Raw genomic sequence first — 16,320 nt, forward strand, 5'->3', positions numbered from 1 at the left:
TAGCTATTACCATTGCCACCAACAGTTACTCCTCAGCCTTGACATTGTCAGTGTATCCACCCCCCCAATTCTAGTGTGGAGGGACATAACATTGTTATTTCAATTTGCATTTCACTACAGACTAGTGATGCTGAAAATATTTTTATGTGCTTACATCTATATATCTGCTGTTGTAAAATTGCTGTTAAAATTTGTGCACATTTTTATAAAGTTGTTTAGCTTTTTAGAATTTAGTTTTGAGATTTTAATATACTATGGATATATGACTTTATCAGGTATCTTCTTTTCAAAATTTTTTTTATATTATGTGTCTTATCTTTTCATTTTCTTAATAAACATTACTTTACAGTGCTGTTCGAGGAAGGGTAAGTTTTTGGAAAAAGTATAATTGTATATTTTAGGTTTATTTTATGATTCTTGACTTTCTTGGCATTATCTAAGAAATGTTTGCTAAAACATAAGGTAATAAAGCTTTTACCATATTAGTGATTATATATTTAAATGTAAGGTTTTATGTTTTAGTCTATGGTTTATTTTGAGCCATGTTTTGTATATAATGAGTGGTAAGAATCAAGATTAATTTACTTTACATATGAATTTACAACACAACCACAATTTGTTATAAATGCTAATATCTATCTATTTAATTATCATGACAACTTTGACCATAAACACTGGACTCTCTTCCATGCATACGAACAGTTTTATATATATATATATATATATATATATATATATATATATATATATAATATTATTATATAATTATATATATTATTTAAAATAATATATATTATATATATATTATAATATATATATATAATATATATAATATTATATAAATTATACAATAAACATATTATAAAACTTCAGGGAATTTCATAAAAAATGTTGTACTTAAATTATTTTGAATTTATCTTTACGTTTTCCTTCATTTGGATTAAATCAATTTTGGATTCTTCAATGAGGCAGTGCATGTGGTTTTTACAGGACTGATGACAGTAACCCCAAGCAGCCTATCTATTCTCAGAGATAAGACTTTATCTCTACATCCAGAGATCTGAGATTGGTGAATGATTATGTAGTCAAATATTTTAATGCAAATAGTTAAAATATATATGTATCTAATTTGTATTAATGAATTATTTTTAGCTATTTTGTTAAAATTAACAAAAGCACTTTGAGTTGTTGGCTGTATATGATAAGAAAATTTTTATTATCCTTATATTGTTCACCCAGAAAATGAAAAAAAATATAAAATTATTTATTTTATTACTGAACTTTTAGGCAGCATAAAAGTATGACTGCAAATATAAGCTCAAAGGACAGAACAATAGTTGATCACAAGCTGAATTTTGGGAACCCTAACAAAGATAAAAGCTATAATAGTTCATAGGCATTATGGAGGAATAAACCAAGATGGAAAATAAATGTTAAAACTGAATTATTACTTAAAACATAGAAAATAAACATTACATTTGTTAGATCCTTTAATATAATTGAATGGGCCAATTGTGACATTTTAATAGAGTTTTTTAAAATATATTTTTAATTATTTTTATAATCAACAGCAAATACTTAGATTGTCCATCCCAATGTAATGATTTTCATATAGAGGCGAATTATTTTGACTACAGTTCTGATTTGTAGAACAAAGACAGTGTTCATTCTTGAAATGAAAGATATGACAAAGTTTGGAAACCTCCAACTTATACTAGTCTCAGGCAATAACACTAAAGACATATTAGAAGTGTTGGAGGATCTATGGGTAACTAGGAAAAAAATAATGTCCTTAAGGAAGCTGAGATTTATTTTAAGTAATTCACTCCAACCTGGGATCTTTATTGATGATCAGGGCGTTAATAAGATTTTATATCATAAACTGACAAAAAATTAAATAAATGCATGGATTGAGTTTTGAGTGATGCATTTCTAATTGCCTTATAATTTGTGAAGGTGCTTCTAGGCAAGTATTAGTTTTCTTTAACTATTATGAAATAAGTGATCTAAAACATGTAGGGTTGCTTTAGTTTTCTATTGTATAATAATCACAAAATGTTTTATTTTAAACCATTTTGTCTGACTACAGGAAAGATATGTTTGAGGATTAATTTACTAGATATCAGATATACATTCTTATCCATTATAACAAATTATTTTTATTACAATATTTGATTTTTCAACTAATATTTAAACAAGATATAAAGAAGGGAAAGAAGGAGAGAAAAAAGGGCATATTAGGGACACCAGGCACATACCAGACATTGTGATAATTTTATCCATAAAGTAATTCTTATATATATTAAATGTATATTAATGATTTTGTATTACTTATTAACTATTTTATCTTATTTTTTGCCTATATATTAAATGACTTACATATACAAGATTTTAAAAAGTCAAGAAAAAATATCAAAACTACCTTTGTTTTCAAACAAATATATCATGTGGAATATATGAGATTCACTTGAGCACTTACTTGTTTGCAAAACTTATGTTTATATAAATTGTTTAAGGAAATGGTGGAAACGTTTGTTCACAAATAAAATATTAGCCAAGCATGTTAAAATGTCTATCACCTGTGCATATTAACTTTTGAGAGTGCAGACTGTTTTGGTTTGTAGATATTTTGCTTATAGTGAAATCTTTTCATAGAAATCAAAGAAGCAGACCACAAAAATAAAAATTTTTAATTCATTGTTATAAGTGTGGACATTTATGAAATTTAGACAGTTATAAATGCAATCATCTAATTAAATTTGTAATCACTGCATTTTAGTATTTTAGAAGTATATAAGGTTTTTCATTGTGAGTGAATTTTCATAAAGAAAAAGAATGAAACCACATTTTCAGAAAAATAATCTACATGATATAAACAAGAAAATTTAATATATTTATATATTTTCCAACTATTTAATACTAACTTCAGAATATGAATAATTAGAAATCTACTGAATTCCCTAGTAAACCTTGCTACATATACTAATGAATATGATTTATGTTTTTAGGAGGACATATTTAAGTAATAATGGCTTTGGAGTAAACCTATATTACATACATAAGTCACAATTTCAAAAAAGACACATTGAGAAAATACTATTACTGTATCTCCAATCCATATTGACAATGAGAAATCTAGAGGGGGGCATATTTCACCGTTTCTGTGTCCTCTAGAGCCCAACATAGTAGCGAGTACATATCAGATTTTCAAAGTAACTCACTAGATAAAATAGATTATTCTTCAAGTTATTGTGAATCCTCTACATATCTTTATTCATTTATTTATTTTTATTTTTTAACATCTTTATTGGAGTATAATTGCTTTACAATGTTGTGTTGGTTTCTGTTGTACAACAAAGTGAATCAGTTATACATATACATATGTTCCCCTATCTCTTCCCTCTTGCATCTCCCTCCCTCCCACCCTCCCTATCCCACTCCTCTAGGTGGTCACAAAACACCAAGCTGATCCCTCTGTGCTATGCGGCTGCTTCCCACTAGCTATCTATTTTATATTTGGTAGTGTATATATGTCCATGCTACTCTCTCACTTTGTCCCAGCTTACCCTTCCCCCTCCGCGTATCCCCAAGTCCATTCTCTAGTCAGTCTGTGGCTTTATTCCCCTTTACATATCTTAATATGCAGTTTTCATTTGCACTGGGATACAACCTTCACTGCATCCTTATCTCCATAGAGGGCTGTCTGCTGATGTGAGCTCCTGTTCCACCTGTATTGCATAAAACCTGGATGATTTGTACATAGTTCAGGATCCTTTGTGCTGAAAATCACATGTATAGGATTGTCAGTGTGCCATCTATTTTGTTCTCGATTCTGGTTTGTCCTTCATTTTCAGAAAGGATTAAAATTGGTATTCTGCTTCGTCCCAGTGTTTTAAAGTTTACATAGCTTCTTTAATTGTTTCTCAAAAACACAGTTTGGCACATTACATGATTCTTATTCCTGTTTACAGATTAAATAATTAAGGTATAGAAATAACAAATAACTTTCCAAAGTTCATGTTCCTTAAGAGTTCTGGAAAGGTCCTCCTACTGATGTTTGTCTAAATATGGTGTATTTTATTTACTCTGCCATCAAGAGGACTGAAAACTGATTTTTAGAAATGAAGCATGGACCTAAAAATAATAGTAGCAATAATAGAAATGTTGCATTAAGAATTCCAGGGACATTATCCAATTTTTGCCTTAGGAAAATGCTTCTCACACACATGAATATGTTCACATTTATAGGTAAAGTGATTAGCATTCAAAGGGTAGAATACTAACCCTAGGACTGTGGGATATAATAAATAAAAACCCAAAGGAACTTGCCAATTTACTAATATAGATTTAGCTAATTTCATTATTGAACAGAAAATACTAGAATGAGTGTAGGTAGGCCAAAAGTGGTTACAAAACTATAGTGGGTTTTCAGCTCTAATTATCTGGAATTTAAAGCTATAGGTTTTATACACCATCCCACTTTTAGGAAATAGACAGGAATTATTCAATTTGCATCAGTAATGACGTTAAGCTTACTCTGACATTCTGTTTTTCATAACTCTTTATCCGTATCTTCTGAGGTTCCCATGACAGTACATGTCCTGCAGATCATTAGCTGCATCTACAGTAAGGTTAGATTCAGTTTAACTTCCCCACAGAACATAAAATGGTAGTAAGCCTACAGACAAATCAATACCTGTTTGATCCCAGCCCTGTACTTTTAATCCTTAAGTGATGGAATAGTAATTGTACCCTGGAGATATACAATAATATTGGAGCAACATGGAGAGATTCTGTTTCCATCCAGAAGGATTTAGTTTCCTGTACCCAAGTATGGAATGTGGCCAGGCTATGCCAGTTCCAAAGGACAGCGTGAGTGATACAGAGGTGTGGCAGTGAGAAGGCCATGCTTGAAAACAGTCAAATGCTTAGGTGTTTTTTTATTCTAGTCCTTCCTCACGATACAGTCTTTCCAGAATCCTCTCTTACAAAACAGTTTTCTGATACGCCAAGGTTACTTCTAACTCTTCCTTTTCAGAAAAGGAGCAGAGAACTATTTACGCATTTTAAGGCTGCTGATACCAATGAATAAAACTAATAATATTATTCTTGCCTCAGATTTCTGGAACAGACTGCTTTTGTCTGCTCTTAAATGTAAGCAAATACCTGGTTGAGAAATATAGGACTACACTAACAATGGTTACAATAGAAAAGATATATTTATATAGTGGCAGTAGTAAGGCCTGAGAAGTAAACCATAACCTTGGCTTTGCCAAGATATGTCATTTAAACAGTGTCAATTTCAATTTTGTAATTTAGAACATGAGATTTCAGGCTGAATATTCTCTTTCAGGTTTTAGCTTCTAGAAAAGCTTAGCAATGATTTTTCATAATAAGTAACTCTAAATAAGCAAATATTTAAATTAGCATTTTACTAATTTTAATTTCATGGATCTATTTATCTTTATAATACAAAATATTATATTAATTAATTATCTAATATAATACATAAGCATCTCATTATCTTTCACTGTATAGTGACAAAAATTCATTAATGCCAATTCTATTAGCTATTATATATTAAGCAATCTACACAATATATTAATTTTAAGATGTTTTTGTAACTTTTTTCTGTATACTTAATGTAGTACTCAACACTTACAAAGAAGATATTGCAAAACATAATAATAAATAAATTTTAACATATCACTGTACTTAAGAATTAGTGTTATTAGGAACATATCCTCAACAATATATTATTTCATTCTGCAATCAGTTATTTAGTTTTGTGTATTTTTTTTTCAGCTTTGCAAAATTCTACCATATTTGAATACAATCTTCTGAGACATTTCTGAAAAAATATTTCAATCAACATTTTGTTTCTAAGATTTTCCCTAATGTTGTAGCTATGTTGTTATTTATTTATTTTCTTTATGATATAAATAATCACATATTGCATCTATTCAGCCATTGTTGGACATTTGTAATTTCCTGTTGTTGTTCCTGTTAATTGTGCTGGTGGTGTATGTTTTCAAGAGATTTTCCTTCGGATATGATCCAAGGAAATGGCTGGATCTTGAACGTGAGTGTATACAACCGTATGAATTATTACATGTGGTTTACTTTAATTTGCAGTCATTCCCATTGGTCTATATCAATCCAGCACTTGGAGAATCTTGTCAAGCTTCTTGATATTGTGTCAATATTGTTGTGATGAATAAATGATAACTTATTTTGGTTAAGCTGTATTTCTTTAAATACTATTGATGTTGGAAACTTTTTCACGTTTATTTGTCACTTATATTATTTCTTCTGTTAAATGTTTGTCCTTCGTTTTACCCATTTTTATATTGAGCTATCTTTTTTTCTTATTGATTGAATACATTGCATTATATATTAGAGATACAGATCCTTTGTCAGTTGTGTGTGCTGCAAATATTTTTACTCATTTTGTGACATTTTGTCCTCTTTGTGGCATATTTGGAAGAAATGAAAAAGTCACATTTCACTGTAATCAAATTTATCAATGCTTCCTTTATGATTAGTGCCTTTTATATTTTGAAATCTTTCATGAGCTTTAATATATTATATGCTAATATTTTTCTAAAGTATGTATAGATTTTGCCTTATACATTTAAGTCCTTAATTATTTAAAATGTATTTTTGTGTATAGTGTAGTTGTGGCCCATTTTATAATGATGATAATGGCATGGTAACAAGCTTTACTAAAACTATTTCTTGATCAATCTGTACTTTCCCCATTGATCTACAATAGTATTATTACCATATATTAAATTTCTGTATATAGTGGATCTATGGCTGTGTTCTGTTTTCTGTTTCTGTTTGTCTATTGCTTTGACTCTGTCAAAGTGACCTAGGTTCTAATTCCAAATAATAAAGCTTGATAAATGGTAAAACAATTTTCCTTTATTGTACTTCATTCAAGTCTGGACAATCTTAGTACTTATAAATTTTAGAATCAGCTTTCATTTCTCATTGGATGTCTATTAGATTACATCAAAAATACACATCAATTTGGAGAGGCTGGTTTTATTTATGATATTTTGTCTTCCAACAACATAGGCAACATACTTCTTAATTACTTTAGATCTACTTTAATGATATTCAATAAAATGTTTCGCATATGTCTTTCATATACTTTGTTAGATTTATTTCAAGGATCCTTATAGCTTTGTTTATTAATTCTTGTTAGTTTTTGACCATTAAGAATGATGTTGTACTTTTTGTTGTTGTTTGTTGAATGTATCCTTAATCAGCTTGAGAGGATACATTCTGTTCCTAGATTGCTAAGAGCTTTTTTTTTTTTTTTGATTTTGATTTGCTTTGTTTAGAATGTATGGATATTAAAATTTTTTTCTATGTGTATTAAGATAAGCATCTATGTGGTTTTTTGTCCCTCCTTTAATTCATTAACTTTTTGTATAACATTTACGCTTCTTAAAATTCCTTTCTTCATTTCTTCTCTCCCTCCTGCCTTCCTTCCTTCCTTCCATCCTCCCTCGCTCCCTCCCTTCTTTCTTTCCTTGGTTTAATGCCAAACTATGCAAGCATTCCTAGAACTAAACTGATGACAGACTTTCATTTCCATTCCAGTAGAGTGGGTTTGGTATTATTTCGTTTAGTCCAATGACAGCTAATATCTCTCATGAGTGGGAGCATATGGTATTGATATTAAAGTTTTACTGGCCACAAAATACAAGTTGTAGAGTATTTCCTCCTTACTCTGTCTTCTGGGGAAAAGATGTATAAGACTGAAGTTACCTGTATCTTTAACTGTAGATAAAATTATCTAGGCCTGATTTTTTACCTAAAAATTTAGTCTCTTTAGTTATTGTAGTACTACTCTGATTTTCTACTTCTTTTAAAAGTACCTATGGCATGTCTAATCCATCCATTTTCTTAATGGATAATTAAATAATGGATAATTTAAAAATCCATTATCTTTAATAATTTCTGTGTATATATATATATTCCCTTTTTCCTAATGTGTTTAGTTTTTGCTTTCTCATTAATTTTTCCATTATGAATTCTTCAGTTTTAGCTTTGATGCATAAAATAAGCAAACATTTATCTTTTCTTATATCTCAGAACTAATAAACTTACTGAAATATGAGAAGACTGCACTCAAAAAGTATTTTAAAATATTAACTGTAATATTTTGATGTTTACCAGAGTTATATATGAATTCCATGTTAAGTTCTAATTTAAATTATTCTTTATTTTTCCTCAAGTATGACTTGACACCAGAAACTGCATATATTCTCCTGTAAGAAAAATTTTACCCTGGTGTAAAGAACTTTACCTTCCATTTTCTCCTAGTTGATTTAGACTTGAAACCTTGAATGTTTTAAAGATTATGTGATTTTTTTCCAACTACTCTGTTTTTCTTAGATTAATGATGAAACCAGTTGTTCTTCCCTTAGACTCTGATAGCATACAATGAATTCTGACAACTTTCTCCCATTTCAGTTCCTGAATAGCATGTAATTTCCTTGATATGAAAAAATATCATTTTAGCATTCATGTCATGCCTTGGTGTTCATTTTTCTATAAGTTAATGAGTTCTAACAAAGAGTGCCATCATAAAGTTGTCTTTTGTCAAAAGTCCTGCTGCAGCATATGGGGCTAGTGACAAGCTACAGTATTAAGGAGATTGGTTTTAAACCAAGCCTCTAAAGTGTGCATGGAAATACTAAATGCATCTCTATGTGTTTTGCAGACAATCCGAGTTTGCTGAGCCATGTCACAGTGGTTATTAGAGTTCTGGATGTCAATGACAATCCACCTGAACTTGCCAGGGAATATGATATTGTTGTCTGTGAAAATTCTAAGCCTGGCCAGGTAAGTTAATTTTTTCCTTCCTAACATTTGAATGGAAGAAAAATAAGCAGCTCTATTTCTATTATTCTTAGGTATAGTCCTCAAAGATCCCCCAGTGTTATTTTTGTGTTTAGTAAAAATAATTTTATAAAGCTTCATTTTAAGTACCAAGTAGATTTCTTGAGACTCATAGAAAATACATTTTCTCCAGATCCCAAATGTAATTAAACCAATGAACTCATTCATGTATGTTTTTATTATACCAATAAAATGATATTGAATGATTTGGGTACAGCCTGTATTAAATAAGGAGGGAACAGTGAACTTTTCCTGTCCTAATGAAGCTTAGAGACTAGAGTGGGGAGGAGAGACTGGCCTGGTCTACATATTTTGTAGGGAATGAGGGAGTCACATACAATGGCCATTGTGTGATATTGATACTAGAAGATGATTAGGTTTTAACCTGAAGAGTGTGAATGATTGGTGGAGGTGGGGAGAGTGAAGGATGGAGAGAAGAGCTTAAACATAAGACATGAATCTGGATGTAACATGGCAGCCAGTTAAAGGAGCATGACAATTCTGAAGGGAGGTCAGTGTTTTGACTCCCATAAAGCAAGTGGGACATGGTAAGGGAATGTGCATCTGTCTTCTCTGCTGTGTAACAAATTACACAAGCTTAACAGCTTAAAACAACACATATGTATCATCTCATAGTTTCTGCAGATCAGAATTCTGCTCATGGCCTGGCTAGGTCTTTGCAGGAGTCTCATACAATGTAATCAAACTGAGTTCTTACCTGAGGCTTGGGGATCTCTTCCGAGCTCACGTGGTTGTTGGTGGCATTGAGTTACTTTCAGCTGCAGACCTTAGAGCTTCAGGATGTTCCATGTCTCTTCAGTGTTCCCCAGAGTTCTGAGATGCCACCCAGTGTTTGTGTGTGTGTGTTTGTGTGTGTGTGTTTGTGTGTGTGTGTTTGTATGTGTATGTGTCATATGGGTTCCCCAACATGGCCACTTACTTCATCAAACAAGTAAAGAGAGTCTCTCTGGTGAGTCTGACAGTCTCATATAATGTAATGTAACCAGTGTGATGATATATCAACAATTTTGCCACATTCTATTGGTCAGAAGCGGGACGCAAGTCACAATGACTTTAGAGGAAGGGATTACAAAGAGGCATGCATTCCATGATGGACAACTTGAAGTCTGTTGGTCACAGATGAATTGAGAAAAGTCAAAAGGGTCTAGGTCCAGCTGAGTCAGATAACCCTTTTTACTATCTTTGGCAAACCAGAATAAATATATCATCCAAAATTATTTTAAATCATTTTGAAGCTTATGACAAAATTATAGTCCTGAGAAACATTGCCTTGTGTATGAGGGACAATCAATTATGGCTTGCTAAAGTTATCATTGATTTTATGTTTTTAATATTTCCAGGGGAGGTATTTACATATATAAATGGAGGGCACTTTATGTAAAAACATGAAATTTTCTCGTGTTCATTTCTCACAAGAAAATTAGAAAATATGAATGAGGACAAAATGCCTGAAAATTATATTTGAAAGTATTTACAGGTTATCTGGTTTACTCTTAGCAATGTATTAAGATTATCACTTCCAGTGCTTAAATATTTTTCCATATCACCATTTCAAAAACAGTATTTTATGGTACAGATGTATAATGATTTACTTCCCAAATCATACTTCAATTGTGTTAGAAATGGATGCACACATGCTAGAATTATTTTCTTAACATATATTATACAAGTACAATTGAGAAAAATGTTAAACATGCAAATAGAAAATTTAGATTTAAAAAAATACAGCCACTTAATATAGGATTTCAAGTTTGGTAATAACATCAGATTAGACATAGCTGAAGAGAAAATAGTGAACTGGAAAGTAGGTTAGATTAAATATTCATGTTAAAGCATGGAAAGACAAGAAGATAGAAAACATTAAAAAGAATATGAAAGATAAGGAACATGAAGGTCTAATACACAAGTTATCGAATTCTCAGAGGGATATTAAAAAAGTGAATTGGGCAGAAGTTGTATTTGAGGAGATCATGACTGAAAAAATTTCCATACTGTTGGTAAGCAACAAGTCAAAAATTCAAGAAGCATAGAGAAAAACAAAAACAAAAATCTAAGCAACTGTTTACAAAAATAACTTTACCAAGATGAATTGAAATAAAATTTCAGAAAAAATATTAAGTTTAAAATTTAAAACATCTAGAGAAAAAAGACATAATACTGTTATGGGGAAAAAAACGGATGTAGTGTCAGGCAAAGAGTTCTTGGATGACACCAAAAGCATAATCCATAAAAGAAAAAAAAATTGATAAATTGGACTTGATCAAAACTAAACATTTTTGCTTTCTGAAAGGTCCTGTTAAGAGTATAAGAAGAAAAACCACATAGTGGGAAAAGATACTTGCACATCATTTATCCAATGAAGGATTAGTATGTAGAATATAAAAATAATACACAAAACCTTTAAAAGAACAATTTCAAAACCTGATTATTTAATCAGGAAGAATGAAAGATTAAGAAAAAGAAAAAAGAAAAAAAAAGATGAAAGATAAATCCAAAGAGCCAGAGATACTATCTGACAACCATGAATTCTTTTGTGTACCAAAAATTGTCTTTAAAAATGCAGACAAGAAAAACTCGTATTTAGACAAAAACAAACAACAACAACAAAAAGTGACAATTCCTTGCCAATACACACATTAAAGCTGTTTTTGGAAAAAGAAAAAGGAAAATAATCAAATTGGCATCTTGGAGTGGCAAGAATCCTTAAAGACCAAAGCAGTCAGTAAATATATTGTTAACAATAAATTATTAATGAGTGAATAGAAAACAAAGGAATATTTTCTGCTGTTTAAAATATACATAGTATACATGGGAACAGGGTGTCAGAAGGAAGGAGACAAAGTTAAAATATTCTAAACTCCTTAAATTTGGGGTAATTGATAAACTACTAATATAGAATAGATTTTATGTGTAAAGAATGAATACAGTAATTTTTAGTTTAAGTAATAAAATAGTAAAAGACTATGTAACTAACAAGATAATAGAAACTGGAATTGAAAATACTCCTAAATAAAGTGATGTTTGACAGTTTTATTTCTTGACCTTTATTATGTTTATTAAAATGTTCATTCAATTAAATAGTTTACACATTTACAAAATTGTTGCATGTGATTTTATCCTGCTTTTTTTATGTTTTATGATACAAAGATAAAGGGAAAAAATCTTTTATATAGGACCTATTTTCAAGGATCCTAGAAGGGCATATTTTAAAACTAAAATGTAAACTTAATAAAACATGAAGTGTATAACCAATTTAATATTTCCAAAATAACCCTGTGAATTTCTGTGAAGTTTTTAAAATTCAAAGTTAGAATGACAAATTTTCATATTTGCTCTTGAGATATAGTTTTGTTTTATAACACAAGATAGGCAAAATAAAAGAGAAAGGCTTAGTACATAAATTTATAATAGCTAGGTTGAAGTCATGGTAATTTTTTTAAAAAAAAACAAGAAATAAAATATATATATGGAACAAGTAGAAAAAAAAGCAAACAAATATAATGTAAACTTAAAGAAGTATATGTCAATATTTATATTAAAATAAAATCACCAAAATATTTAAGAAATGTCTACTGAGATTATTGTGCTGAGAGTTTTAGTATGCTTTTGTCAGAAACTGATAGAATAATCACATAAATTTTTATTAAGGAAACTGAAATTTGAATACCACAATTAACAAATTTTACTGTTTAACAAATATAGAAAAATGCATTGAACAATTTTGATTACGCATTCTTTCAAAACTTACACAAAACATTGACCAAAATTAACATGTTCAGCACCACAAGGCAAGTTTTAATAATTTTCAAATAATTGGCCTCATTTGTATTACAATAAAATAATGCAAATAATTCAAAAATATTGCTAGAAAAACTCCATCAGAAATGAAGAAAGACACTTCTAAATAAGCCATGAGCCAATAAAGTAATAAAAATTGAAAATAGTTAAATGGAATGATAATCAAAATATACTGTATCAGAAAGGAAATAAGGGCAATCAGTTTTTTTATTCATTTTATGCTGACAACAAATGTTGAAATCAAAACCTGAAAAGGATATAATTTGAATTATAGATATTCTCTTTCATGAACATAGCAATATCATAAATAAAATATTGTCAAAGCAAATCCATAAAAATAATTACTTTAAAATGAAAAGGAGAAAAATTAAAATTCATTTTGATAGGTGAAGCCAAAGGTTTTGATAAAGTTAAACATTCATTAATAATAACAATACTACTAATAATAGTGGTAATACTACTATACAGTAGTTGAAATTGTGAATATAATTGATACTTGTGCTAAATATAAGGTCACTATAAACGTATTTCTTCTTTTTCTTTATAGTAGAAACAATTAGAAAATGAAACTTAAAACACTATACCATTTAATATCACTTTAAGAAAATAAAATATCTAGAAATAAATACTGCTTTTCTTAGGTATCAATCACCTAATCTATAAATAACAACTTTTATTAAACTTAGGACATTTCCCTCACTGAATCTTTGTTTCTTTGGTTCCTAGGTTATTCAGAGAATTTAAACTTAGATCATTTGAAATGTGACCTAAAGAATCAAAAATCATCAGCTTATTTTAGATGTTTTCTTTTTAGATTATTTCTTCTAAAATTTTTGTTTTAATTAACTAATTAATTAATTAATAATTTCACTTCAAGGATAAAGTGTGGTCTTGTATTAGGAGCAACTTACAATACCAGTTTTGTAGGTGTAGGTGAAATTACTGAATTTCTGAACAGATGACACTCAGCCCTTGTTCTTGGATCAGCCGGTCCTTCCCCTGTGGATGTAAACATCTTCTCTGTAATCGAAAATGCTAGTCTCAGGTTTCTGGCTTGAACTCTCTTCATATTGGCATGTGACCTTGACTTTTTCCATTGACCTCGTGTGTTGTCCACTTTTTGCTCATGAGGAAGTCCATTCAGGCATTCTCACTGGCCATGTTCTCCTCTTAATGTCACATTGTTAGCCTGGGTCCTTCTGTTTTACCCTCTACACTGACCACCTAAACTCTGTAGCCTTCCCTAAGAAGTAATTTAATGTGATGTTGACAAGTGATCTCTTCATCTCTAAAATGGAGAAAATTGTCAGAATTTCAGGGCCCTTCCAAGCCTGAGATTCTATGAGTATATGACTAGATAAGTCTTAAATTCCTTTAAGTGTGGGTTGTCCTGTTCTCCTCAGGTGAAAAGTTATTCCATTTTTTAGAGAGGGCTAAATCTGTGACAAACCGTTTCTTTTGTGAGTCCCATTAAACATTTGTATAGTATTTATCTTTTTTTCATATAACTGTTACTATTTTCAAGACATAATTCCTAGACCTAGCCCCCCAAAGTTCTAATATATTTTAAGTTATGTGATTACTTCTTATTCTTTGTAAATTATATTCACATTTAGCATCATTGCTGTCTTTAGTATTGCATGATTTTAGATGTCACTGTAAGAGAACTGGATTCTTTATGTTATCTGAGCTTTTGTTTCCAACTCTTTCACCAAAGTGAATTTAGACTTTTAGTTGAGGGAATAAAAGCATCATTTTAAAAGTATTGCTTATTACACCTGCATTTAAACAAATCATTACCCATTCATGTAGTCAATTGTATGATTAACCCATTACAGTGGAAAATTGTCTGAATTTTTCTATTATTTAATTTTGAGGTCTTTGTTTCATTTACTCTTATGATTGTAGCATTTCTGGAGAAACTATATTTTGATGCAGTGTTGGAATAGGAAACTATTTAAATAATGATTTGTGAACTGGCTTTTCTGAAGCATATTTTTATTGTCAGAGTTCCTCTTTCTATGACAATTGTTTTTAGAATCACAACACTTCTGTTATGGATGTTGTGCATTTAAATGTAACAGCATGTGGCTACAGTAAAGAGACTGGTCTTTTCTGAAAGCAGAGATTCAAACCACATGTAAGAGCAGAGTTCAGGTCGATTCAGGTATCAATATAAACTTCAACAATATATTTCTCTGAGTTAATATATTTTCCTGTTCTGAAAAAAACCTTTTAAGTACCTTACATTAAAAAAAACATTACAAAAAAGAAAATCATGCGTGCATGAAATTTGAACTCAGTTCCCAAAGAAGAGTGAATTCAAAATAGTTGAGATGTGCCTGTACCTAGAAACTTTGAGAAATAACAAAAGGGATTCTTTCTGTCTTATTCGTATTGACTTTTGCCTCTGTATTTTTTCTTTTTAGAAGTAAACTTAGAAAACATAACATATAAAAGAAAACATTTTATTACCTAACACCAGCCTCTGGCCCCATGATATCCATGGTATTATTGATATTATTAACAATACAACTTTGTATGAAAATAGTAAACTAGATCAGTAGAGATTTTACATCTTATCAAAGATAAACCTCAGCTAACTAAGAAAAGTTGATATTATTATCAAATGAAATGATCATTTGAGATCATATTATAAGGCAAACTCTATTAATATGCAATGCGTACCATAGAATTTCCTTTTTAATTTGTTTTAGTTAGCGTTAGCTCATTTACCAAATAGAAGACTATGTTATCTGTATAAATTTCTGATACTATTTTTCCTAATTAAAGTACTCTAGAAGTGATAGATTTTAAATATGTCTTAAACACATTTAAACAAGGGCATACCTTTATTTAATAAAAGGAATATAAAATTAGTTTTAATTATTTTCTAACAAAAGTGAATCCTTATTCATGGGCATTATCAAAAAATTCTGCTAGTAATTATTTATAAATACCATCCATCAATTTGAGTTTTCTCTCCCTTTGTTAGAGTAAATCTCAGATCTTTCAAAATAATCAAATACTTTATGTACTTATTGCATAATGTGCAAGTGATAGAAAACATTTGAGTCCAGTTAGAAGGAAAGAGAATCAGAAAATGATTTTTTTTTTTATGGATCATACATCACCAACTAGCTGCACAAACAGAGAACACAGATAGCACAGTGTAGATAAATAAGTAAGTATGAAAAAATGGTAGAAAATATTGATGAATGGAAACATGGCAATTATCTGATATCTGTCAGAAGTTTAAATCTTCTAAAAATCATAAACATGTTAACTTCTTAGGTATGATTTCTATTAAAAGTCTGAAGAAGCAAATGGAAATCCCATTTCCTAACGAAAGAGAAAAGGTGATTAGTAAAACAACCAAACAATAAATTGAATATACCTTCTCTCATCAAGAGAACATCTAGGAGTTCTAAATTTAAAAAAAAAATAGACCAACATACTAGGGTTTTTAGAATCATCTCTCAGAAATATTATGGGAAAATATTTAAGTACAGATGCATGTCCAACAGTTCTACAAAAGTTCAAGATGAATCATTCACTCTTAAACAAAGTGTGGTAACCAAC

General features: G+C 29.9%; 1 protein-coding gene across 1 annotated transcript in view; it reads left to right on the top strand.

Annotated features, from left to right (window-relative positions):
• Nucleotides 1-16,320, top strand: part of CDH18 (cadherin 18) — a gene marked incomplete at both ends in the record, with an annotated part of 329,242 nt that overhangs the window by 283,154 nt on the left and 29,768 nt on the right. Inside the window, one exon of the mRNA XM_082621654.1 lies at nucleotides 8,741-8,862. Coding sequence (XP_082477780.1) covers nucleotides 8,741-8,862 — 122 coding nt within the window. The remainder of the gene's footprint in view (nucleotides 1-8,740; nucleotides 8,863-16,320) is intronic.

The sequence above is a fragment of the Mesoplodon mirus genome (assembly GCF_964341445.2).
Source record: "Mesoplodon mirus genome assembly, chromosome: 5".
Lineage (NCBI taxonomy): Eukaryota > Metazoa > Chordata > Mammalia > Artiodactyla > Ziphiidae > Mesoplodon > Mesoplodon mirus.